General features: G+C 37.9%; 2 protein-coding genes across 8 annotated transcripts in view; one reads left to right on the forward strand and one right to left on the reverse strand.

Moving 5' to 3' along the window:
* The window catches only part of LOC124423978 (serine proteinase stubble-like), a 32,828-nt gene extending 13,130 nt beyond the window's left edge, over positions 1–19,698 (forward strand). Inside the window, exons 1-9 of one of the 5 annotated variants that reach the window (XM_046962521.1) lie at positions 2,278–2,772; positions 13,306–13,395; positions 15,472–16,367; positions 16,470–16,762; positions 16,998–17,319; positions 17,507–18,006; positions 18,345–18,642; positions 18,736–18,861; positions 19,069–19,698. In XM_046962521.1, the coding sequence (XP_046818477.1) occupies positions 13,314–13,395; positions 15,472–16,367; positions 16,470–16,762; positions 16,998–17,319; positions 17,507–18,006; positions 18,345–18,642; positions 18,736–18,861; positions 19,069–19,227 (2,676 nt within the window). In that variant the 5' untranslated portion in view covers positions 2,278–2,772; positions 13,306–13,313 and the 3' untranslated portion in view covers positions 19,228–19,698. Of the gene's footprint in view, positions 1–2,277; positions 2,773–13,305; positions 13,396–15,471; positions 16,368–16,469; positions 16,763–16,997; positions 17,320–17,506; positions 18,007–18,344; positions 18,643–18,735; positions 18,862–19,068 lie in introns of those variants that run through there. The other 4 variants (XM_046962444.1, XM_046962612.1, XM_046962785.1 and 1 more) reach the window with 4 other exon arrangements.
* A 364-nt stretch (positions 19,699–20,062) lies between these two features.
* On the reverse strand, positions 20,063–25,849 carry LOC124424233. 3 transcript variants are annotated; one of them, XM_046963228.1, is made up of 8 exons: positions 25,800–25,849; positions 24,802–25,233; positions 24,197–24,498; positions 22,939–24,001; positions 22,675–22,880; positions 22,179–22,364; positions 21,676–21,817; positions 20,063–20,368 (listed from the first exon to the last, which is right to left on the reverse strand). In XM_046963228.1, the coding sequence occupies exons 2-8, from the start codon at positions 24,836–24,838 to the stop codon at positions 20,229–20,231; spliced, it is 2,076 nt and encodes a 691-aa protein (XP_046819184.1). In that variant the 5' UTR covers positions 24,839–25,233; positions 25,800–25,849; the 3' UTR covers positions 20,063–20,228. The 3 variants fall into 3 exon arrangements, with proteins under 3 accessions (XP_046819184.1, XP_046819000.1, XP_046819089.1); XM_046963044.1 differs by having other exon boundaries at positions 21,598–21,817; XM_046963133.1 differs by lacking the exon at positions 25,800–25,849 and having other exon boundaries at positions 21,598–21,817; positions 24,802–25,467.
* Between the last annotated feature and the right edge of the window lie 199 nt (positions 25,850–26,048).

A 26,048-nucleotide genomic window follows, 5' to 3' on the forward strand; every position in this document is an offset into this window, starting at 1 on the left:
TTGATGTAATAGTTATATTCTTAACGTAATAATCGTCTTAAATTATTAATCGGCTAAACAATTTTATGATACTTATATTATAATTTTACAATTTTGAAATACGATTTAAAGAGAGAAGACGATATTTTTATCTATCTTTCTCTCATTTCTCCCATTTCTCTCTCTTCGTCTCTCTCTCTTTCTCTCTTCCTCTCGCTCTCATTCTTTGATCTCTAATATCGATAGCGAAGATTTAAAAGGATTAATCTATGATTCTTAATCTATAGAACTTGAAATTTTTAAAGAATCCGACGTGGTAATCCTTCATGAACACTCAGCGACCCGAATACCGAGAAACTGGAATGTATATGTTATACTCGGGAATAACGTTTCCGCGATCCTGACTCATAATCCGATTTTGCTCGAATCTCGAAAGTGCTTACATTGAATATAAACTGTGATTTAATTTTATGATACGTTAAAAGAGTTGATAAAAAAAAAACTGCATAGTATTAAAAAAAGAACAAAATGAAAAACTGAGATAAAGCGTAGGAGAGATACGAATTAAAAATTTTCATGCAGTCGCAAGCTGGAGAATACATTTCAAAGTTTGTTACATCGAAACATAGCGTTCCCCTGCTTCCGAGACGATAATTCGTGTTAATTTTACAGTTATTTTCCACCTTCCTTTTTTCTAGCGCCACAACCGCCGCGTTAGGAAAGACTCGACTCCTGGCGTAGACTTGGTTAATTAAAACAAATGAATAAACATTAGCTAAAGACCGTTGCTCGTGCGTATTGCAGCACGTATCTTTGCTCGTTCTATCTCGGTTTCTCTTTAGTCGTTACTGTATTAAGGAATCGTAAGTCGTTGATATTGTCGACAGCGACGGCGTCGACAACGATGTCGACGACGAGAAGGATGCAGCGTACTATTTTGCATCGACCATTAATCGATGATCTCTCTAGTGTCAAATTTACGAGGGACACGCGAGATTGCATTCTAAACGGTATTTTATCTCCTTGGATCGATCTTTTCTTCGACTTCCCGAATTCTCTTCTCTTCTCTCTTCTTTTCAAGATCCGGCTTCTTACCAAGTTTTTCGTATCCCTCTTACAAAGATCTTTAGAGTTCGCTACAGGCCGTTAATCGGTTGCATTTATCGCTCAGACCCCGAAGTATCCTCCTCGTTTACCGTACGTGTCATTACGTACGAGGCATGCCATAAGAAATTCTTTGGAATAGCGTGCGATCGACTTCATATGCAAAAAATTAGAAATATGGAACTTTGTCTTTCGAGTGTTAGAGAGTATTAATTACCCGATATAATTAATGCTCGATCGTAGGAAGGAACAAAGCAAAAAAAAAAGACAAAAATACGTTTATCAGGACGATTGAATATAAAAAAAAAACAAAGTTCACCGGTATTTGACAAAGAGAGAAGAACGCGATCCTATCCTCCCAGTTAAAGCCCCGATGAAAAAAGAAAAAGCACGGACCTAGAGAAGAGAGAAACGGCTCACGGCAATGCTGCTCTCGCAACGGTTCGTAATTAGTGGAAATAATTTCGTCATTAATCGCGTCATGGGCCGACGGTCGTTCGTTTTCTCTTTCCTCTCCTCTACAGCCGCCTCCTGCGGCTCGGCCATCGTTTTCTTTTACCTCCTTCCTCGTTCCTCTTCGTCGTCCATCGTACCAACATTCTTACTTCTTGCGCGGCTCGATGCACAACGACGTAGGACTTAAAGATAAACAAGGAAAAGCGATACTTTGCGTTAAACGTCTCTTGTCTCTTTCTTTCAAATTCGAGTAGGGATCACGATAATGAAATGAATCGTAAATTGATTAAATCTCGAGCGCCTGGTATTTTGCGATTAAATTAATTATATGTGTTGAGCATCGAACGTCCCTCTTGTTTTTATCGGAAAATTTTTAGAAAACGTAGAAATATAATTCTGAGACGGTACACAAGTGATAAAATCGATCAGAAATTAACTTAAGAATGATAACATAGCACTTGTTTGAATCGGTGTAACGAATTTTGTAAGTTCTTCTTCCGGTGGCTTTGAATAAAAGATACTGAAGAGCATAGGATGCGTCCTGGAAGAAGGACGAGCAACAAGATAGCAGTTAGCAGTGTAGAAGAGAACGCGTCGAGTGAGCAGGGAGAAAGGAGAGAAAAAGAGAGAGATCAAGAGGGAGAGAGCCACGATGGCTGCGATGGTGATGGTCAATGGTTGTATACCGGTTAAGCCGTTCAGTGCTAGCCCGGCGTTCGTCACGGCTAAACCTTAAACCACTCGACTTATTGAATATCCGCGACACGATCGTCTCTTCGGCATTCTTATTTTGCCTTCCGCAAAACAACGTCCAAAGTATAGCCTTATGCTTTTTGTTCTCCTTCCAAGGGATGTTCCAATTTTGATCATCTTCTTTTAATTTGATATATTAAAAACTAAAATGATTTTTCATTAAAAAAAAAAGAAGAAAAAAAAAGTAAATTTCAAAGTCGATCGTGTAACTTCGTCGTCGTTCTTAATTTTATTCTTTTGGAAGATGAGAGAGTTGAATGTCAAAGATCTATAACAGCTTGCGAAATTCTTGAAAAAGCGACATCACAATGGAGATATCACCGTACGTTAACGTTGTTGTTACTGGCATCGTCAAAAGGACGCGCTTGGAGATTAAAACGTCGAGCGAGCAGCCTACCAGGATTCGAAGTGATCGCGGATGAAGTGATCACGCGAAACGGACCAATCGCGGATCAGGACCGATCCCAGAGGTTTATCCAGGTATTCCGTACTTCACGAAAAATCTCTTTTCCGTTTTCTGTTTTTCATCGTCCATTTTTTTTATCGCAAGATTAGATGACTACAACAATGATCATTGTCGTCTCTCTTTCAAATGAATCCACGTGACTCTTCTCGTTAAGAGAGGAAAGTCAGGGATGAGTCGAACGATGAACTCGTCGATCTCTTTCTCCCTCCCTCTCTTTCTCTCTTTCTTTTTATCCGAACGACCGATCTCAGCTTCTGGGCGACTTCTTGAAGAAGCTCAGCTATCTCTGTCGCTCTCTCTCTTTCTCTCTCTCTCTTTCTCTCTCTCTCTCTCTCTCTTCTCTTTGTCGCACTATGATTTCCACTTGATTCGTGAGCTGCTCGTGAATACCGTAACGACGTTGTCGAACGTGACTTCGTTCGTACAACCGCCAACAACTATCAGGTTTGTCTCGCTCTTTCTTACGCGCCACTGTTGATCTACGTCGTTTCCAGTTATCCATTACCGTTTTCGTACTTCCGTAATACTTCTCCCTACCATTTATTAATAACATGGTAAAACTCATTCATGACAGCCACGAGCGACGATACATTGGTAAAGTTTCTGTGAATCTCTGTATTTCTATTTGTTATCCTTATTTATCTGTTTGCCTTGTTCTTTCTTTCCATCCGACTTTTTCTGTTTCTTAAACAATATTATATTGTATTATAAAATTTACTGTATTACTCTTATATTTAATTGTAAATTATACTTCTTTCGATTTCTAAAATAAAATGTCTTCGTTATTTCCTATATACTACATTCAATTATATTTTTATTTTGTTATTGAAATTACGTAATAATTAATATGACGGACAATGAGCCTTGGTACAATAAGTTAATCTTCTATTTCTATCCTTTTCTTTCCCTCGTTATCTCCCTTATTTTCGCACGATTTACTCTACCAAGTCCGCGATATATAATCTTATCTTCTCGATCTCTTCTCATTCTTTCGTGGATTCATGATGGTCCAGCTTCCGCGCTTACGCGAGAGCCTTCCTTGGTTGTGCCGCTTCTAATTTCGAATTACATTCGCTATGCACGTCTTCGTTTCTCCGCGAAAACCGTTAGACGCCGTGAGATTCTAAGACCTCTTCATATTCTGCTTCTTCTAAGTTACGAACTTGAGTTCGATGAGATTTATGGACGATCAATGATCTCGATGTAATGAAATGATCGATTTTGATAGAACTCATTTATGTCACTTACGGATAAACGTTAAGTTAAACACTTTATATTTAAGATGAATTTATTGTTAACATTTCGGTAAATCACCGACGTGATTCGTTCGTTAATTACTACATGAATGTACACGAGCATTAAGTTAATAATATCGAGCTCACGTGGAGCCGTGTTACAAGCAGAAACGAAGGTACGATGCCTGATTGCCGGCACTATATCGATCTAAACTCGCTTCTTCCTAGCACGTACCTATTCCGAGCGGGTCAAGAAGAGTTCCTCTTCTTCTTTTACTTATTTTTTTTAGACTCGTGCAACGGGATACCGGTACGGTGGCTCGATTTCGCGCTTATCGCAACAAAAAGGACTTCTCTTGCTTTTTGCATTCTTGTTCATCCACATAACATTCAACGTATTCGTTCTCATACAACGAAGAACATAGAATCAGACAAAATATAATCAAATTAATAATTACCGAGTAATCAAATTAGCAATTAAATCCTATAATTGATAAAAAATATAAATAATCAATATTCTTGATTAAATTGTTAATCTTTATAAATTATTAATCAGATCACAATTATATAATTTTGATTTTGATCGATTTAAATTATCTGGATGGAAAATTCCTTTATTAATCTATTATTTAGTCCTTCTCTGAAAGAAAATCCTTTCACCTCCTCCTTCTATTCATTCTCTCTATCGATTAATCTTTTTTTTCGAAATATCATCTCAGAATTCCTTGGCGGTCCTTCGCTTTCATACAAATTCACTCAAGCATTCAACGAACATAAAACGAAGAGAGAAAGAAAGAAAAAAGCATCGAAATACGTCGTTCATTTCTTCCATGAATATTTATACCGCACGATAACTCGTAAACTCTACTCGCAGATAAGAATAAATTTTCCATTATCTAAAAAGTCGTGCACTTTCCTGTGATTTATGAGATTGATGGATCGATCGATCAGCGTTTTAATCGTCAAGAGAAAGAGAGCTGATAGAAAGTAGAGGAAAAAAGATTGATGAGGCCTGTTTGATTGCGTTTCTACAAGATCATGCGAAGAAGAGAGAGTTCTATTTGCTATCGCGAGCAAATCACGTTCGCCCACTCATCACGACTATGGAGGTGCGCCTCGTAATTCACGAAAAACGTATGGAATAGTTCGGGAAAATTATTCACTCACGTATACGCCTTGATTTCATATATGTTTGACTAAGGGAAAATATAAGAAGAAATTCTACAAGCAACTAAATAATATCGAACTATGAAATGAAATCACTCGAGCATGAATCTTCATTTACCGAAATTAATTCAACTGATCGAGAATACATTCCTTCTTAGAGGATTTTTATTATTGCACGCCCTATACAGACTTTTTCTTCTCACGTCCATCTAGACGAGAACCGTATGTTTCAAGATATGCTTTCTCTTCTTTTCCATCAAGTCTCAAATCATCGAATTAGCAACGAACGTTGATCAGTTTTCTCAAAACTTTTCAAGAGATTCGATCGATCTTTAAATATTATCCGATACAAAAAATTTATTAAATACATCAAAATTTGACTCGATCATCATTTTGATAATTTAGACTTCTTTTCAATAGCGTAACTTTTACTACAATCACGTGCGAAATCACTTGCTTCCGAGTTTACGAATATACTTCCTAAGTCGTTTAAGCACTTGTACTTAGCCCTAAGGTAATTTAATTTATGTCCTTCCTGGTACGCCGACTGGCAATGCATCTTGCTCCGTTTAATAATCGAGCGTAACAAAGTCCGCAGGAAACGAACAAATGATTAAAAGGAATAGTATTATATATAAGCAAGAAGAGAAAGAAAGAAAGAGAGAAAAAGAGAATATAAAATCTCGAAGTCTTCGCGTGAGGAATTCGATTTCTAGCATCCACTCAAAAATGCTTCGAAATTTTCGTCATAGCTTCTCTTTGATATCTTTTATTCATAGCTTGAAAAAATTTCGACTTATCCATGAACGCAAGATAAATTACGTTGTTCGTTAGACGGATCAATTTTTTCAAAACCTGATCTTAGACAATTCCAAACAAAAGGCAAAACATATATATAAAGATATTTATTACGTAATACCAACATTATACTCAATGAATTCTCAATGAATTATTTTACGAGATACCTAACTATGAAAAATATTAATTTTGCCGATAACAGTAAAGACTGTATCGTTCAATAAAACTAAAATCGGTCTACTCTATGGTGCAATAGAATCTTCTTAATTCGGGCAATGGTCGTTATTTCGGAAAATTCGCTTCAGGATTAAATTAAAAAATAATAAAAATCAAATTTCAAATCATAAAAATATCAACGGTGAATTTACATAGAATTTTCCAAACTTTTGTTCGAGAATGTATTCATCTAATTTAATCGAATCAAAGTCAGAACTTAACGGAGAAAAACAACGATTCATTCCACTGAGATTAATTAATTTGACGCGCCACGTCGAACATCCTTAATTACAATAGATCGCAGATTATTTAGATTGTATAATAGGTGAACGAACGTAGGCGCCAGGCCGTTCGTGTCGTGTCTTGTCTCAGATGCAATTTGTTCTCTCGAGGACAAGTTGGCCGATTCATTAACCGGCACCTTAGAACCGATGACCTCGTAGCACCGGCTTCGAAGCTCTGATGCACAATGGAGAAGGCGTTTAACCTTTTGCGGCATCCTGCGTCGCGTCCAGAGCGTATTCTATTCTACAGATTGTTCTTTTCTCTCATTAGTATTTACCTACGATGATGACCATCAAAAGAAGCCGTTTCAAGAGTGAACAACTTTTTCTGCTTTTCCACGACGACTATCTCATTTCATGGACTTTTCATTATTCTCCATAAGGAGTTTTTCAAAAATGTATTTCTTCTATAGATTTTCGTTTCGATTGAAAAAAAAAACATTGTATCTATTTTAAATTAATATTTTGATCACCAATCACAAAAGCGATCCTCCATTTGCCGATGGAGATAATTGAGAACGCGTTACACAACTCTTTTATGCCATCATTGTTCTCTCTTATCATTTTTCATCGCAAATGATTCCGTCATAAACGATGCGGTCGTATAACGGTCATGGAATTGCCTTGCAACGCTAATCGCCAAGAAGACGACTCGAGATCGGCCATAGGTAGCAGACCACCTATTCGCTTGTAAGAAAATTTCACGAAATCTTACAAATATTTGTGTTAATAAAAAAAAAAATAATTTTTCATCGTTCCATCTGTAATCATTTTTTTACATGTTAAAAATTATTAATTTATATATATTTATTATTATATATCTAAATTTATTATTATATATCTAAATGTCATATCTAAATCATAGTGCAAAGTAAAGATAAGAAAGCCAAGACGTTCGCGGATCAACGTCCTTGCGTGTTCGCTCTTGAGATGCCTCACGATTCGATCGGAAATTTTCTCACGCGCGTCAACGACACGTGTTCGGAAAGACTGAAGAAAGGTAATACAATAAAAAAAAAAGAGAAAAAAGAAAGAAAAGGACTAAAAGAACGCTAGAAGGCGTAATAAAACTCTTTCTCCAATCGGCGTCGATCTCGAAAACATTCGGTCTCTTCTCAAGCGTGAAAAATATCATAAAAATATCGAGGATTCTCTTGATTCTTGAAGAAGCATTCAAAAAGATAGTCATTGAAAGGTCCTCATGTTTTCTTGGAACAATGACAAGAATGGAAGTGTAGACATAGATAATAAAATCCGCGATCAGTAGGTCATCCAAAAGCATCTTTTTGTACTCTAGCCAGCTGATGTTGCGGCGAATAAGCAAGAGAGCAGGCGGTGACAGTTTTATACTCTTTGCTTCTTGACCTTGCCCCAGAGAGAGGCCTCTGATCGGAACACTATTCGAAGCATGTAGAGTGGAGCCATTTCTTCAGCTTCTTCTTAGCACACTGGACTTAACGGTCCACGGTCCAGCCGATCTCGAATGACTTTGGTATCGGTGGAATATCTTGACGGGCTGCGCACACCATGCGAGAAGAGGAATAGATAGATAGATGTATAAGTTAGAAAGAAAGAGAAAGAAAAAGAAAGAGAGAGAAAAAAAAGAGAGAAAGAGTGAGGTTGAGGATCGATTCGCGCTGGCAGCACAATTCTATTTGGTCTTCATGCTAGACCGAGCAGAGGACGTCATTAGAGAAATATCGAATCGAAGTTGCTGTTGTGTTGTTTATCTTTTTCCTTCCTTCCTTCTATTTTATCACTTCCAACAAAATCGTTCCTTCCCTTCATTCCTTCCTTTTGATCCTCATTCTTGTCCTGAAATGCGTGTCACTTTTTGTCGAGAGAGACCATGTGGGAGACACGTATGTTATCGAGTAACACGAGATCACGGCCCAGTTCTTCGTCGACCGCGAGGCACACGCGTACCGTTCTTTCCTTCTTCTTTTTATCCATCATTTTATTTTTATTCTCCGTTTCTCTGTACCTCTGTTCTTCCACACCTTTACTATACGTTGTTATATACATCGAAATGGCATACATATATATATATATATATATATATATATATATATATATATATGCGCTCGATCTTATACTTAGAATCATGTTTGATGTTTTATTTTAACAAAAGAGTCGACGAAAACAAAATGGACCATCGTGTGAAAAGAAGCGAGAAAGAAAACAAAGATAGTTGTTTCTTCGCAAAATATGACTATACATGACGATAACGTTCAAACGAATACTTTTTCTCTGCTTTTTTCATAGTTTTCTATGCTTCATCAATCTTTCTTTTATAGAAAACCATTTCTACTCGCTCACAAAACTCCGATTTCCTTTTTCTCCATCGTGGACGCATCTATATAGAAAATGGAAGTTTTCAGATACGATTCTAACTCGTCTTGCTGTACGATATAACTTTCATGAAGCATATAAAAATGAATATCGAGATATATATCATTTTCTCGAAATAAGTCTGAGCTTTGCACTAACTAAAAAATATTAGACTGTGTCGAGTCATATTTAATCAAAAAGTGCAACAGTGAAAAAATGATATAAAAATAAGTACGTTTTCATATTTTAAATGTATTGAAAAAAAATATGTACAAATCGGTAATCGAACAATTCGATTTTCTCTCCCGCATTATTTCGTATCATCTTAAGGGATGTTCTTTCTTAAAATAAATAGAAAAGCTTTCACAAGTTATGCTCAACACTTGACCTCGTGATTACTACTCGAAGTCATCGAGATACGTGAAAATTTAACAATTTCTTTCCTTCATGGAGTTATTTATGGACCACCCACATGCAATGATTCACGTTATCCATGTGTTCAGGATAGGCGATTTAGCAGAAAAAGCCTCGTAAATTTTAATCGTGATCGATCCCAGATGCCTAGCCTGCAATTACTTAGGTTAGAACTTTGATCGATGAAATCGTTCAATTTTCAAACGTCATATAAATTACTTTCCTGTCGTCATATCGACACATGCACATTCGTAAATAGTCGAGGATGTAACGGACATCGATTCCATCGTCTTTTTTGATTGTCTTTTAGACGTCTTTTTTACAACAGTTTACCGCGAATATCTTGACGTCGAAGTAATACAACACTTGATTCCTTTTTTCTCTAGTTCAGCCTCAAGATGAAGAAACAGCTCGCAAAGTCTATCTCTTGCATTTTTTTTCTTCTCTTTAATTTTTTTGTTCAAACGAAGTCAAGGCAGTAGCAAGAGGATGGCACGCTAAAATCCTGGAGGGAAGATGAAAAAGCGAAGGGGGAATGGGTTTCAAGATGAGTATAGACGCGCGTTTGGGCCTACCTCCGAAGAGAATCGGTGCCAGCACGACAAATTATTGAAAAAACGAGGAACGCGAGAGAAAGAAGGCATCTCTCGTCGAGATGAACTCTCGAAGGGGGACTCGATCGAGCAAGCACGACTCGAAGACGTCGATGACCCGGTATGCGAAACCAGAATTCAGTGACAACGGGGAGAGCCCGATCTACCCTCCTGCTTTTTTTTCTTATCTCCGCGCCACATTCCTTCAGAATCCACGAATGTATCCGTCTTCTAGGTATCTACATAAACCGATTTGAAGAAGACTTCTCTGAAAAAGATATACTTCGATGAGAGCCAAGATGAGAACCGAAATAGCTATGTTGCTGAGAAATGAATGAAAAATGTATATTTTGTACAGTTAATAACTATACCATCAGCAAAATTCGAGATCCTAAATCCTGTTGATTTCCAACATTCAATAATACCGATCACGAACGTCTCGCAAGTCGATACCACTTACGTCAATCGGCCTCACACTAATCTCACCAAACTGGTTGGCAAAGCATCTCGTTTCTTGGTGGTGTACAAGCTACTATATTCCGTACGGGAACGAGTAGGTGTTTCTACCATGAGATTATCAACGAGAACATAATTCCAATACCGCTCGCACGAATGTTATGCGGTCCAATATCATCGAATACAGATCAATAAGAACGACGTAGACGACGTTTTATTTCTATCTCATTTCTTATTCGTAACTAGTGATGGAAATGATAGTCTTGTAAAATCGAAGTGTCGATTCTTTACAAGTTGACACGCTAGTTGGAAATTGCAATCAATTATACTTATATCCAATATATTACGATAGCATACATTTTTTAATAATTATTATACCGTAATCATATTATTTTTTACTAATACATAAACAATAATCAAATGATTCTTATTGCCAACAATAACAATATGTTCCAATACAACGCATCGAAAGACGAGAAAAAACAAGTAGTTATCACATTAAACGAATTCTACTCTTTGCAAGAGAATGGTTCGATCTGAAAACATTGTGTTCGGCTTTCGATTCGCTGTGGTACGGTACTCGGAAACGTCAACGCGTTTCACGCCACATAAATCAAGCTACATTAAATCCCGTGGTGGTACGCGCTTTCGAAGAATGGCTGCGCATGTGGGTCGATTCCACCTGATTTATGCAACCGTTTGACTCTGATCCGCTGTAGAACGTTAGGCGAAAACTTATAAAGCTTATATGGCTATTTATGAACTCTTTTAACGGAGTTCTTTGAACCTCGTGTATTTCATATTTTCCTTCTCTCTCTCTTTTTCTTCATATCTGATTTAGCAATAAACAAAATCATCGAAGAAAAGATTTTAATCAATGAAATAATAATCGTCAAGACTGGCTCACCTCGTTGACCTACTAACTGTGCTGTAGAAATTAATTAATAAATTAAATATATCACTCGTCCTAACTTGTTGCCATTATGAAAATTTTACGTTTTATCGGTTACTGCTTTACTTACGTGAATCGTAGGACTTCGTTCGTGATTCATCGCGAGGTACATAGAAAATAGTAGAAGAGGAGGAGAAAGACACGGCTGAACGGTCCAGCGTGATCGCACGTGTTTCATTAAACCGTTACGGTATGACGATTTCTTTTCTCGAGCTCGATAAACACGTGATGATATTCGACGATGCGAGTATAAAACCGTTCCAACGTGATATATATATATATATATATATATATATATATATATATATATATATATATAACAATTCGATAATTTCTTAATACGTTCAACCATTTTTTGGACCGAAGCAGATTCCCTTCAAGGCAAAGGATTCGCAAGCACAAAAGAATTCAGATAGTTTGAAATATCTCGATCAAGTATCTTACTTCTAAAACGAGAGATCATTGATCGATCTGTCTCAGTCGAGTTATGTGACTCGAAAGCGAAACTATGTATTATGTACTCGTTATTACGTATTTTCCTTTATCTTTGAATATATACACTTAAAACAAAATATAGTTTTGTTGGACACCGATTAATCACACTCTTACGATTTCGAAAATGCTATGTGAGAGAGATTATGCAATTTTCAAGACTGGAAACAATGCCGCGCGACTGACTGGCCTCGAAAAAAAAATAATCCGCTTAACGCCCACGGCCGAGGTAGCGGTATAATAACTCGAGAAAGTAAAAGTAGTATGAATTGTTAACGGTAATAATCTTAGATGGTCAAAGCTAAACTATGTCCGTGCATGGTCTAATTCCAGACGCTCAAGGAACGAGAAAACGCAACGATCTTTTCTTGTAATCGAAGTGTCTTGTAATCAAATCAAAGTGTAATCAGCATCCAGCCAGCATCCAGCATCTCTCATTCAGTTTCAGGCGTGTTTATTTTGACGATCTGTAGGGAATGCAATGTGGTAATCCCAAAGTAGGTCGTAACACACCGAGATCGACTTATAAAGAGGCTTCGACAACGCGATAAGTCAGGTGCATTCAGGTCTCGTCTCTTCTGTCTCGCAATGGACTACTTTACATCCGTCTTCTTCGTTCAACGTCTTCGTTCAACATTGACCAACGACCGGACCGTCGTCAAGGACAATCTGTGAAAAGGAAGAGAAACATGCTGCTAAATCCGACGCGAACAATGACGATGACTCGTTAGAAAATCCATTGGCTCTGAGTAGGATTACAAGCTTTTCTATCCTTTTTTATCGAGATATCTCCGAGCTAATTACATAAATTTTCAAATTAAAACATTTTCAAATGATACAATTTTCTAATATTCAGGTTATTAACCTGAATTCTTCTTTTTTGAGCATATCAATTATAGTGAATTCTCATTAAAGAAACCAATTCAATGATAGAAGATTCATTTCATGATCTCTGAAAATATAATAATTGATTTCGCTGCAATTAACGAGAATCTCGTCCAATTAATTGCGAAAACGCTTTAACAATTCGATTACTTGTTCTCACTTCTACGAAGATTGAATTCAAATAGGGATCTGTATGTTAACTCATAGCAGAGAGTTTGTGTACATAAGAACGTTTAAAACCATAGTCAATTCTACATCTTCGTTCGCGTTTATTCTTCGAACGCGCCTCCTCTTCGTTTGCCAATTCTAATCGCGTAGAAATCGCTTGGCAAATCCATCGTCTCAACGCATTATAATTCCGTCTGTCGAGAGCGAAAACGCGACATTGAGCTCGTACTTTGGCATACCTCTGAGACATGTGAAAAGAACGTATCGCATTAGGTATGCTTATTAAGAGACATAAGAAATGTTCTTCTATATTTATGAAGAAGAATATTATAAGAAAATTAAATACAAAGAAAATAATTAAAGTTATCTCCTTTAAAGATACTCTCTATATATAATAACATTAATTATATCTAATTAAAAACTTTTGCTCCTTTTTTATCCTCTTTTCTCTATCTTTTGTTCTTTCGAAAACAGATATGATATTAAATGACAATAAATCTCAAAGGAAGTCTCTTCGACGAAGCTCGGCTAAAATGGATAACATTGATGTTTTCAGGGATCAGGATGCGGTGGATCGGTTACGTGGCCACAATTCTCTGGTGGTCGGGCATCGCCAGGTCCCTCAGCACGGTGAATCGAGGTCACAGTCAGTAATACTCCTTTTGATGTTTTAACGTACACACGGTTTCGGTGTTCCCTCCTCGGCGGTAGCCGTTTGTGTGACTTTCGAGCGGGATCATCGAAGCCATTAGCCGGTATAAGAGTTTACACGGAATTCGACTCGTGTCACGAGCGAAGAATTTTGGGTGATATACTCAAAAAGATTCGTGTCTTTTACTTTTTCTCTCTCTTCTCTTTTCTCTTTCTCTAATTTTCTCTCTATACTCACCTTCAATTATCTCAAACTCCATCTTATCCAAGAGATTCCTTCTCTTAAATGTATAACGCCTAATTGAAAAGAGAAGTCGGTCAAGGTGCAGTGGGCCGTGCGCGAGCGTGAGAAAAGAAAAGCGAAAGAAGGAAAAGAGAGACATTTGAGAGAACATTGCAACGACTTTCTGTCGATTCGAGGAAAGATACGTGGAATAGAAACGATTCGAAAAATTTCGAATTAATAATCGATTTAATAAACGATTGGTAATGGTTAAATCTTATCCCTAAAAGAGCAAAATTTAATGTTCGTCTCGTAGCCTCTTTTATGAGGTGTTCGTTTAATTATGAAATCTTACCTTAACTTTTAACTAGTTCCACCTTCCAGATGAATATCTCGAATGTAGATAAATGAAAATTACGTCCAAGTTTTGTAGAAAACGTTCGTAAAACGTACATAACAAGGTGAAATCATTTTTTAGTCGTAACACGTTCAATACCAGTTTACTAATATGTATATTTGTAGACAAAACATTTATTAGAAAAGATTTTTGTCGTATAACAAAAAAATATAAAATTATTACAAATAATGATAATTATAATTTATATATGCATGTATATGCATGTATATGAATAACAAACATATTTTTGATGAGGAGGAAAGCGAATGATAGCGTCAAAATGAGCTCGTAATTTACGTTTCCGTCGTCCTGCGTACGACTCGAAGAGACGACACGGTTAACGACCTGGCCCAGGTCTACGTACCCATCTTCTTTTCCGCAATTAAACCTCGACGTTTTTTCTTTCTCTTCTCTTTTTCCTTTTTTTTCTTTTTGTTATTCAACCTTGCTGGCGCGCGTGCTCATCGACAAGTGGTACACTTTCACCAAGCGGCGCGACGAAGACGCGACATCGACGACGGAGCTCATCCACGATGCACTAATGACGTTTCCGACAACAGGTTTGCTTCGGGAGTGGGATAAAACTCATCGAGCTCACGTAATTGAAAAAATGCTTACCATTCGTTCGATTCTGATGAAAATTTATCAATCAGGACATCAATTTATTCTAAATTCTATTTCGAGGACAACGAAAATGTATGCGGTTAAATATAAAAGTTTAATCGATGTTATTTGGGTCTATTATAAAAAAATACTTTATTCCTAGAAATTTATTTCGCGCTTGTTAAAGAAAAAGAAAAAAATGGCGATACTACCGTGCACGAGCGACCAATCGAATCGAGGATTAACGCAAAGAAACATGCTGCAAGTTTAAAACCGTTAAATCTTTTCTCCTTCTTTTGCAAGAGAATCAGACTGAGAGGTATAACTCGCATGTATCTCGATTCTCCAGAAAAGTATCGAAAGCTGGTGTAAATGTGTCTTTTTCTCGAAATAATAATTCCGTCTGTTCGAGCGAACAAATACCGAGCGACTAATGGCTAAATTCAATTAAGGAAACCGCTAGAAGTAGAAACGCTACAGCGGATACGATTGTTACGCATCGATTTGCTTCCACGATACACATAGATGTACACTTGTATAGACTTGTCGTGCGCCAAACATATAACTCCTGTTAGATTATCGCAAGAGCGAAGTAACCGTTCATTAGACACCCGATATAATCTCCACGGTCGTTAGATTTTATCGTGACCCTACGCGCACCATGTCCGTTCGACGATCGTATTACATGCATTACTTGCACTTACCGTTGCTCCTCGTTCTGCTACTTGTACATACGTACGCTCGTATCAACGTACGGTTCTGCACCATGACCGAGCTAGAAGAAGAGTAATCGACATTTCGATTCTCCGTCAAACGAGATAGCGATCGTAGTTCTTGCTTGATCCTAGGCTACAAGATCAGTCCGAAGCCTTGCAAAGTGCCCGGTCCAGGTGACCACGAAGGTACTTGCATGTTCGTCTGGGAGTGCATCAAATCGGAAGGCACGCACGTTGGTGTGTGCGTGGACACCTTCATGTTCGGTAGCTGCTGCGTTCACAATTCAACAGTGAACTCGATAGCTTCGCTAGGACATCAGTCAAATCAGCAGGAACAAGATCATCGTCACAAGGAGCAAGGAAATCCGCAACATCACCATCATCATAATCACCATGAGTCGAATACTCTCAGGCCAACACTGGCGGAAGTTCTGGGAAGCGAGACGACAAAGTTTACCTTGACTTCTCTTTCGAATTTCCCGATCTCGAGTACTTCAAAACCAAGCGTCGTTCATCAGCAATTATCTTCTCACATTGGATTCATCGCTTCACCGAGACCCTTCAAAACACCTTCCAGTAACGTTGCTCGACCTTTACAAAAAAGACCACACGCGAAGCCAACGTCCGAACATACTGATAGATTTCAAACTTCCGTGCTCCCAGTTGGATCTTCACCTTATTGGGGTAACAGCTCTCAAGGTACAAAAAGACCAAACTTCCATGAGTCACAGTTGCCTCAACAAAAGATCAGACCAAATACCAACGTGGACGATAAGGTCGAGCTGCAGCTCCAAGGACACGGAAACTATCAAGGCTTTAAGGATAAAATAGGAAGTTCGCCTAATACGCTCGTGATACGCTTGCCTGGAAAGGAACATGCGTCAAACGATGGGCAGTCGAAGAGGCCTAACTGGCCGAACAACCAAAGACCCTCGGAGTCGAGGCCAGATGATGAAAAAGCGGAGGATGCTGACCTCAACGTACAGGAAACAATACATCGACCGTACGTCAATTCTGTTAATGAAAATGTAAGAAAATTATATTATTTATTTGTATTTTACATACATGAATTACATATATATTATTTTCTTCTGAAAATTGACAAAAATTAATTTTATACGTTTTATTAGGAACCCCTGAAAAATCAGCATTCCAATATAAACCTCATATACACCGAACGACCACAATGGGCCACAAAACCAGCTACCCCAAAACCATTGACAGATTTCTCAAAGCCGTACTTCTCAATCAAGACGACAACATTTCGACCGATCTCCTTGAGTAGTCAAACCGATGCGAGACCGACCTTCGTCCTGAAACCTAATATCTCGGACGTGTCTTTGAAAACGGCTACATCGCCAAAACCTACGTATTTCAATAGTCAACCGACTAGGTATTCGACTACGTGGTCGAGTAATCAAATGTGCGAATATGCTAATTAAAAAAGGGAAAGATATGGAGGGAAACTTAGGAAAAAGAAATGAAAATCTTTGATTAATCTTATCGGCATGGTATTTTGTTTCTAATTATATGCTGCGTTGCGTTCTATATCTCTCCTTTATTTATTATCGATTATGCGTAGCAAGTATAAAATAAAAGTGCTGGGAGTGGAGATGAAAGTTTCTTAGCCAGCGCTTAAAACTTTTCTTTCATTCTAGCGCAGCCGGATCCGTACCACAAACCTCTCACTGGCAAGTTACCACAGAGCCGGCATTTGTAACAAAGCAGAGACCCTCGTCATCGTCTTCGTCCACCTCGTTGTTGTCCTCCTCTTCGACTTCCTCTTCATCAGCAAAGCCGATAACCGTGTTTGAAACCACTAAACCCTTCGGCACTAGTTCTTATTTTTGGTCGGAAAACAATTGGACGCCACCCAGACCGTCCTTGAAACCACATTGGACCGACAATCCTAGTTTTATGCAAAATGGGCCGGAAAGCTTTCCTCATCAATCCAGTTTTAAGCCTACTGAGTCACAAGAAGTACGTTATTTAATGCTATCCTTTATATTGAGTCATTATGGATAATTCTGATGCTTTTACTCTTCTATCGATTGATGTATATATAAAAAAATTGTTGTCTAAAACATGGTTACCTTTATCTCACCGTACTCTGTTTACGGAAACGACATTAACCTTCTTACTTATATATTCACCTTTTTCGTCTTAGAAGACCGAATACCACAAACCCGTGGGTTCGGCGCACTACATAACGACGTCCCACTTTGAGACCTCGACGAGAACGAGACCGATGAAGAAGACCACAACGTCAACCACGAGCACGACAACAACGACTACTACTAGCAGCACTACTACCAGCATAATTACAACCACTACGGAAAAGCCATCTACAACGACTACAACGACTACAACAAGAAAGTCTACGGAATCTATGTTAAAATCAACAACACCGGAGACTTTAATGAAGACAGGCACAATGATGACGGTATCGGCAGTAGCTGAGAACAAAGGCACCCAATGCGGTGTCCCTCCTCTCTTTCCACTTCCAGAAACCAGAATAGTCGGTGGCAAGGATGCTCCGTTCGGTCGATGGCCTTGGCAGGTATCGGTTAGACGTACGTCCTTCTTTGGTTTCTCGAGTACCCATCGTTGCGGTGGTGCAGTCCTCAATGAAAATTGGATCGCAACGGCGGGCCATTGTGTCGATGAGTGAGTACGGACAACGAACTGACGATTTAATCGAATTATTTTCAATGAGATCAAATCTTCATCTATTTTTTTTTTCTTCCTTTCTTTCCTTTACCAGTAACTTGCCTCAGCATCTAATAAATTCTAAAAACATATATAACGATCCTTCACGTCGAATAATTGATCGATCAATTTGTTTGCTTCGAATCACATAATAAATTTGACAGAAAAAAATCGCTCTAAATAAACACTCTTTCGAAGGTGTAAAACAAATTTTCTACGAAAAAAATATTGCTATAATTACGTTCGAACGAAAGAAAAACATCTATCTTGACTTTTATTCTTTTTTTAATGTTTAGCTTGCTGACATCTCAAATTCGAATACGCGTCGGGGAATATGACTTCTCATCGGTCCAGGAACGTCTGCCCTATGTCGAGCGTGGAGTTGCCAAGAAAGTTGTCCATCCGAAATATAATTTCTTCACTTACGAATACGATCTGGCACTGGTTAGGCTGGAGAGTCCATTGACCTTCGCACCACACATATCGCCTATATGCCTGCCAGCTACCGACGATCTTCTTATAGGAGAAAATGCGACGGTCACCGGATGGGGAAGATTGAGTGAAGGTGGAACCTTACCTTCTGTGCTTCAAGAGGTTGTCGTTTTTCCTACGTTCCTTTCATTCTTTTCAACTATATACGCATCTAACCTCTGCGTCTGTTCGTCAACGTGATTTCTATGATTCCAGGTTTCTGTGCCGATCGTTAGCAACGACAGGTGTAAGTCGATGTTCCTTAGGGCGGGCAGACACGAATTTATACCGGATATCTTTCTGTGTGCCGGTTACGAGACAGGAGGACAGGATTCTTGTCAGGTAATTTTATAAATCTTATACAATTATTACGGAGAACACGCACAGGCGCATGCGTTCGCTTGATGTTACTAATTTTACTTCAAATGTTTGATAGACATCAGATTTATACAAAATTTACTCAACGATCAATGATTTTATCAATTATAAATAAAAGAAGGAAATATTTAATAATTCTAAATGGTTTTATTAAACAAGATTCTATTTTAGGGCGACTCAGGTGGTCCTCTTCAGGTACGCGGAAAGGATGGTCGATATTTTCTCGCCGGTATAATCTCTTGGGGTATCGGATGTGCCGAAGCCAATTTACCGGGTGTCTGTACAAGAATTTCAAAGTTCGTCTCTTGGATCTTGAAAAACGTCACATGACGTCTCGGTGTATTAGATGGACGTCGACTTTTTTCTCAAAGAAAGATCTTCGTCAACGATTCCTAATCGCCCATGTGTCGGAAAACGATGCGAGGCTTGAAAAATCAATTTACACGTTATCGTTTCACTCATGAGAAGATTTCGCTATCATTGACAGAAAAACGTTGATTTTGCCTTGAAATAATTCTTTTCGTATACGAAAAACGAATAGATAACGAAGTATCAAGATAAATACATCGTCGTATATCATCGAGTATATCGTTGATCGTCTTATTATATCGTCCTTAAAAAAATAACGAGGAAAACGAGCTACCAGTTCGGAGTCATCGAAAGGACATCCCGCGCTTTATCGCGCTCGTGATAGAACTGTATTTATATGAGTAAGATGATAATATATTTATTAGTTAATAAAAGATTAATTAATCGATCCTGTCCACTAATCATCGGACAAGTGAAAAACCTATAAAATAATACTCTTGTATTTTCTTATACCTATATATGAACCAACGAAGAAAGATCTTGTTTACGAAAAACTATGAATCGAGAAATCCCGATAATATTTTTTATGTAATTTTTCGTTATTTATGTATAATTGTTGTCTTTACGATATCTGGAGGATGATTTGATCTTTTTTTTTTTTTTTGAACAACGAAACGCTGAGCTCTTGCCCTTCCTCTCGACATTCTCCCGCGATAATAATGATTATTATCGTTCGATATTTGATTCGTCCTCGTTCTTCTTCTTTTTTTTTTAACAAGTAAATCTGTACAGTGCACAATAAAAGTTGTATACTGGAAGGTATGTGTGCGGAATAGAGAAAAAAAACTTCAGTAAATAAATATATATGTATACTTGTTTATAAGTTTGTAGTTATTTATAAGAGTCGTCAAATAAATATACGTTTATTATTACTTTGGAGTTTTTCGTTTTTTCTTTACCTGATACTTCGTAATTTCCAATGATCTCGTATCAATTCATGTTGGAAAAATACTCAACGATATCTAAATGATTCTTGAATTAAGAGGATCGTCCACTCGACCGGTAATCAACGTTACCGAGGTTTCAGTATCGATGATAAAATAAAGAAACGGATGTACGATTGTAAACGGCACTGGTCCAGCTCGTTCGAATAAACCATTTCCTATAAATCATCGATGTTATTACATTTAAGTATTAATAAATATCATACTATAAACTTTAGAAATTCTAAGTGTGCACGTGCTGCAAGGATAAGATAATTAATAAGACAAATGCATATTAAAATATAGTATAGCAAGAAATTGAAAAAGTTTCGGAACCTCATAGCGAAGAAAAAACGGCAATATCTTTGTAAAAGTACAAAATTACGAAAAGATTTTGCGCAAGGTCTTTTCGTTCGTTTCCTTCTCTGACTCACACAGGATATCAGCTATTAAATTAAACGAACTTTATAACAATACTGAGAATATTCTCGATAGTAAATGATACTCTCTTCCATCTCCCAATCTGCGCAACGCTCGACACAATTGCAATAAATGCGCAATAAAATGCTTTTTTTAAATTTTAAGATGGTAAACAATGATTTTTTTGTCTAATATATCTCGATAAAAACAAAATTGATTTTTTCTACGATCGATAATATGGAAACTCAAGCCTTTTTTCTTTTGAAATGGAGTTAACACATATATCGAGAATTTCATTTTAACAACGTTAACGTCCAACTTTGTGGTATTTACTTTCAAAAAGAACAAGGACTATACCATGTAATTTCAAAGAAACATATTGTGCCTTTCGGCAGTGTGATTTAACAAATTTTTACCATCGTTAACGACGGTAATAATACCTATTTTTCTTCGGAGGGTGAACAAAGAAAACAAAAGTAAAAGGAGAAGAGAAAGACGAAGATGCAAAAAGCATGTAAAGAAAAAAAACAAACGAGCAACGCGCTAGTAGTAATAGCTGGCCATTGTCGAACGTATATGTTGGAAGGAGGGAGCGTCGGTTTGCATTTGCAAATTGTCCGGACGATGTTTGTGATACGACCAAGCAAAGGCGAAACAAATTGCAATTTTACTCTCTAGCTACGATAAATTGTGACAACGTAATTTTTTCAATGTTTTCTTAAGAGTTGTCGCCAACATGAAAATTTGTTTCTCGCACTGCGTAAAACATTTCTTTTCTTTTCTTTTCTTTTCTTAGCGAGTAACATCGTTGGACTTCATTGAAAGGGTTCTCTGTTAAAATTAGCGGACTAATTTCAAATGAAAAAGTTAATTCATGGTAAATGAAATCGATTTACGTTTGAAGATAGAAAGTCAAAGGAAGCGTTAAAATGATGAGTAGAAAATAAGGATGATAGTGCAATAGTATGTACAAAGCGTAGAATAAAACCTGAATGAAGAAGAAAACGGTAAGAATTTCGACGAGATGGTACGATGGGAATCGGTGATTCGATATTAGTTGACTCACGAGAGTGGGTTCTATCCGGCTTCATGTAATTCCTTATATTCACTCCTATGCTTTGTTGGATGTCTCTAGCATAAACTCCTAAATCCGAAGTCATCGGTGACAAGTCGGCCACTCTTGGCTCGAAGACATCGGTTATTCCAAGCTATCAGATAAAATATAAATCTCTTGAGTTCGTTCGTTCTAACGAATAATTGATGAAATGTCAAATAAAATGAACTTAAAAAACGGAATTAAGTACGTTGCATGACGCGTAAGCGAGCAGAATTCCGGAGAAACTATCTTCTTTTTTCGTAGAAGGTACAATTAAGATCTCGACTAACGCGATTAAGTAATTAAAAGCTTAATGTCCGAGACTAATGGTGCAATATCGAACGACGTAACCCGGAAGACATAAATAATAATCGGCTTTGAAAGTTTTCGTTGTCACGCTATAATGACTACCGACGTTTAAACAATTTTGAATAAAAATTTCTGAAGGAACTTAAAGAAAAAACTTAACTCACTCTTTGAAGAAAAGACGTGAGAGTGACAAAACCGCGTAGCATGAAAGAGGGTATGGTAGCTCTGACCCAAGCTGGTTGCAACTGCTTCCGTAACCATCTCAATGACTTCCTGCCGAGATCTCTCGCCAGACGATGCGTATCTGTTCTATCCGTCGGCATAAGAAGAAGAATGTTATATCTCGGATCCTTCAACAAAAAGAAGAGACATCTTTTATCGTATCCACAAGGCAATTCATGACAGAAAGCACACAGTCTTTTTCAAATACGCGTTCCTAGTCCTTAACTAAAGGTAAACACAATATATCAAGTTATTCAATGAATACTAACGTATACGTTTTCATTTGACAAAAAAAGAAAAAGTTATAAAAAAAAAAGACCTTCAGCGAAGCGTGTAAACTCGGCCACAAAACTGTTCTGGATAATCGGTTTCATGCATTCAAAACTACAATCCAATAGCCACGAATGAAAAACGTGTTAAAGTGATTTTGCGGCTTACGTCCAAAGGAAACTCAACGGCAACAGCTTGCAGCGATGGAAAGTACGCAAAGGGTAGAACCGCAACATATCTACTAGCCATTACCGAGGACACGTCGCAACCATTCACTAGAAAAGATATTTCTGTAGAATCCCTGACGGAAGCCTCGTTGTTGATGGTCGGATAGGCTTTCCAAATGCCAAGATCCTGCATCCAGATACCTTCGTCTGAAATGGCGAAAAAACACTAATGATCTGATCGTTCATCATCGTCGATAAGACCTACCTGGATAACTAGAGAAGTAGCCTCGGGAATTTCTCGTACTTCGCTTTCGAAGTTGATTCCTCGAGACATTTTCTATCAAAGCTGGCACTGTGGTCATTCCTTGTCCTCCTTCGTTTATCGAATTCGTAGATCCAAGATCCACAATTCCGATCATAGTGTTCGGTCCATTTGTCGGCTGATTCGTCAAAACGGTACTTTCTTCAGCGGGAGGTCCGATCTCGAGATTATTCCCCGCGCTCGTTGTTACGGAAACTGGAGTCGTCGTTGTTATATTCGTTTCGACCGATGACGTATCTGTAGGTAAGTTCATTGCCTCGATCTGATCGGTCGAGTCTATTGAACTTGTTTGCATATTCGAAGGTGTTACAGATGCAATTATCGTAGTGAGAGATAATGTACTCGTTGGAATCATTGTATTTTCTGCATTTTGCAAACTCGTAATAGCAGTATTAACCGTTATTTGAGAATCGCTCATCATCACGTTGGTCGTATCAGAAATGTTCGGTATAATTGTGCTTGTCTCTCCGATAGTTTGACCAACCGTAATTTGCATTGTCTCAAATGGCATTGTAACAGCTGGTAATTGCATAGAATACGTAGAATTTTGAGGCATAGTACTCAAATTTCCGTCAGTCACGATTGTAGTAAAGGTATTAGAATCGCTTGTACTGGAAATTGTGGTGCTAATATTAGATACTTGCGTTAGCCTGTCCGATACCATCTCCTCGTTGATTGTAGTTCCAAGTGTTTCGGTCATAGAAGATATGGAAATAGAAGTTACGGGTAGCTCCATAGATTCTGAGATGATTGAAGAACCTGAGGAAAGAGTAGTGTCAATTATAGTTGTCGATGGTTTAGTAGAATCCTCTGATTCAGTGGTCGGTGCATTTGTAACTTCAATAGCTCCTGCGGACATTGTTGTTGTATCATTGGATTCTTTCTCATCTATATCCGACAAATTAAAGCCATAAAATCGTAAAATGTCCTCGTATTCTGGTCGGAGTTTGGTGTTTTCTCTGTTTAACGTCAAGCCACCCAAAAAACCATCGGCGTTCAGGTAAGTCTTAAAAAAGAAATTCATCACCGTTCGTTAAAGCAGTCCGAGTTGACGACTTCTTTCGAAGAAATCGTGATATCGGTGATAAATCCTTCGCTTTCGAAAACTTTGAATTAACAATTTCTAAAGGAAAACTAATGTCGCGAAACGAGCCATGATCGACCGATACTTACGCAATGCTACGAATTATAGGAGTCTTACTCTGAGTCGACGATGAATATCACGAAAACCAATCCTGGTGATGTCTCGGTTGTGTGGCAAAGCCAAAACTTCTGCTATCTGATGACTTCCTCCGCCAGTTGACCCTTCGTAAAGCGCAGCCAGAACGAAAGCAACTCCGATTGGTGAAAAGGCGACATTTCCAAGATTGCTGTATTGCTGAAGGATTCTCACCCCAAGATCGTTAACAATGTCGGTAACGACGTCGACCGGTCGACGTGCCACTGGTTGATACCAACCATCGAAATCGGTTTCTTGGTATGAATGTGCGATACCGAACAACACTGAGAAGAAAAACAAATATTATGTCATATTAATGTAACATGTATTATATATTACTATAATTAAGATTATTATATAAATAGAGATGAAAATGATCTCTGTCAAAGTTTGAAACATTTTATACATTCAATTCTATTTCTGTTTAATTAATTATGTTATGAATTGAGGAGGATATATAAATTAAAAAATAGAAAGAAAAAACTAAAGAATAAAAAATATTAATATATCAAACTGCTCAAAAATTTCGATCAATTATACAAAAGGAAAAGAAAAATATCCGAAATAGGAAAAAACATCGTACGTACGTTGCAAGAGTAAGATCCAGATCAACGATATCCTCATTTCTTTTTCTTCCTTGTTTCTCTCACGTAAGTACTCGGATCTGGTTCTCTATATTCTTTAGACTTGGTTACCTCATGGGTATCGACGAACGACTCAATTTCTCGATTCACTGAAAGAGCGGGCAAGTTGCGTTGAGCTCGTGCGCTCGTTTATTCGACCTCGGCAACGACTCCGGCTCGGCGTTTATTAGGATTAGTCCTAGTCTCGCGCGCTCTACAACAGAACTGGCTCGCAGATGGCTCACGCCGCCAGTTCCGAGCTCGCTGCCGGCTACTCCACGATTTTTTCAACGGCAAGGTCATCAGGTGGACAACCCCGCGTCTGCCGTTTCTCCTCGTATCGCCTTCGCACCTACCAAGATTTGACCTTCTCCCTAGCTTCGATAGAAACCCTAACTAAAAAAAACTCCCATTATAAGCTTCGTGTTCTTTTTTCTTTCTTTTTACTGTTTTAATATATTCTTTGCTCATTCTCTTTCGTTCAAAAACTCGAATAGAATACACATGAAGATTGCTTTCACGAAAGGAAACAATATTTCGAGAATTTATAAAAGTTATGAAAAATCGTAAAAGCCTCTCGTTCATTCATTTACACGTTCATGTTTTTCCTTTTACTTTGAGATCTCGCTTGTACTTTATAAACGAATAAGTTTTTCCAGCGAACATCGATTACCGCTCCTTTGCTATTATATAGGCATTTTTACCAATCAAACATGTCGCATAACTTAGAAACGAAATACTACGATGTTCGAGCTTTTTTATTTACAAATTATTTTTAAATATTGCAGAAGTGCAATATCCTGTTTTGGTGATATCTTACAAATTATAGTTATAAATTTCGTTAATTGCGCATCTAACGTAAGCGGTAGAAAAAACACACCATGCGAAAACCCGGTTTTCGAGAAAGACAGTTAGAAGAGGATATCCACAGCGAATGCATTATGTAATTTCATGACTTTTACCTTGCACGCACGGCACCACCAAGAATCGTTGCTAAATACATTGAGGATCGACAATGAGGGCCTCTGCGATAATTAACTCGAACTTGCAATGCCCATCACAATATTACGCGCGTACAGGACCTTTTCCGTTTGCCGACCATTTCCGCCGATCCATCCTTGAAATCTTAGGATAATCAACTTAGACTTAAGCAACTTTACTCAAGCCTGGTTTCCGTTTGCCCTTAAAACCATAAAAACCGACAATCCGAT

This window comes from Vespa crabro, chromosome 1, assembly GCF_910589235.1.
Source record: "Vespa crabro chromosome 1, iyVesCrab1.2, whole genome shotgun sequence".
NCBI lineage: Eukaryota > Metazoa > Arthropoda > Insecta > Hymenoptera > Vespidae > Vespa > Vespa crabro.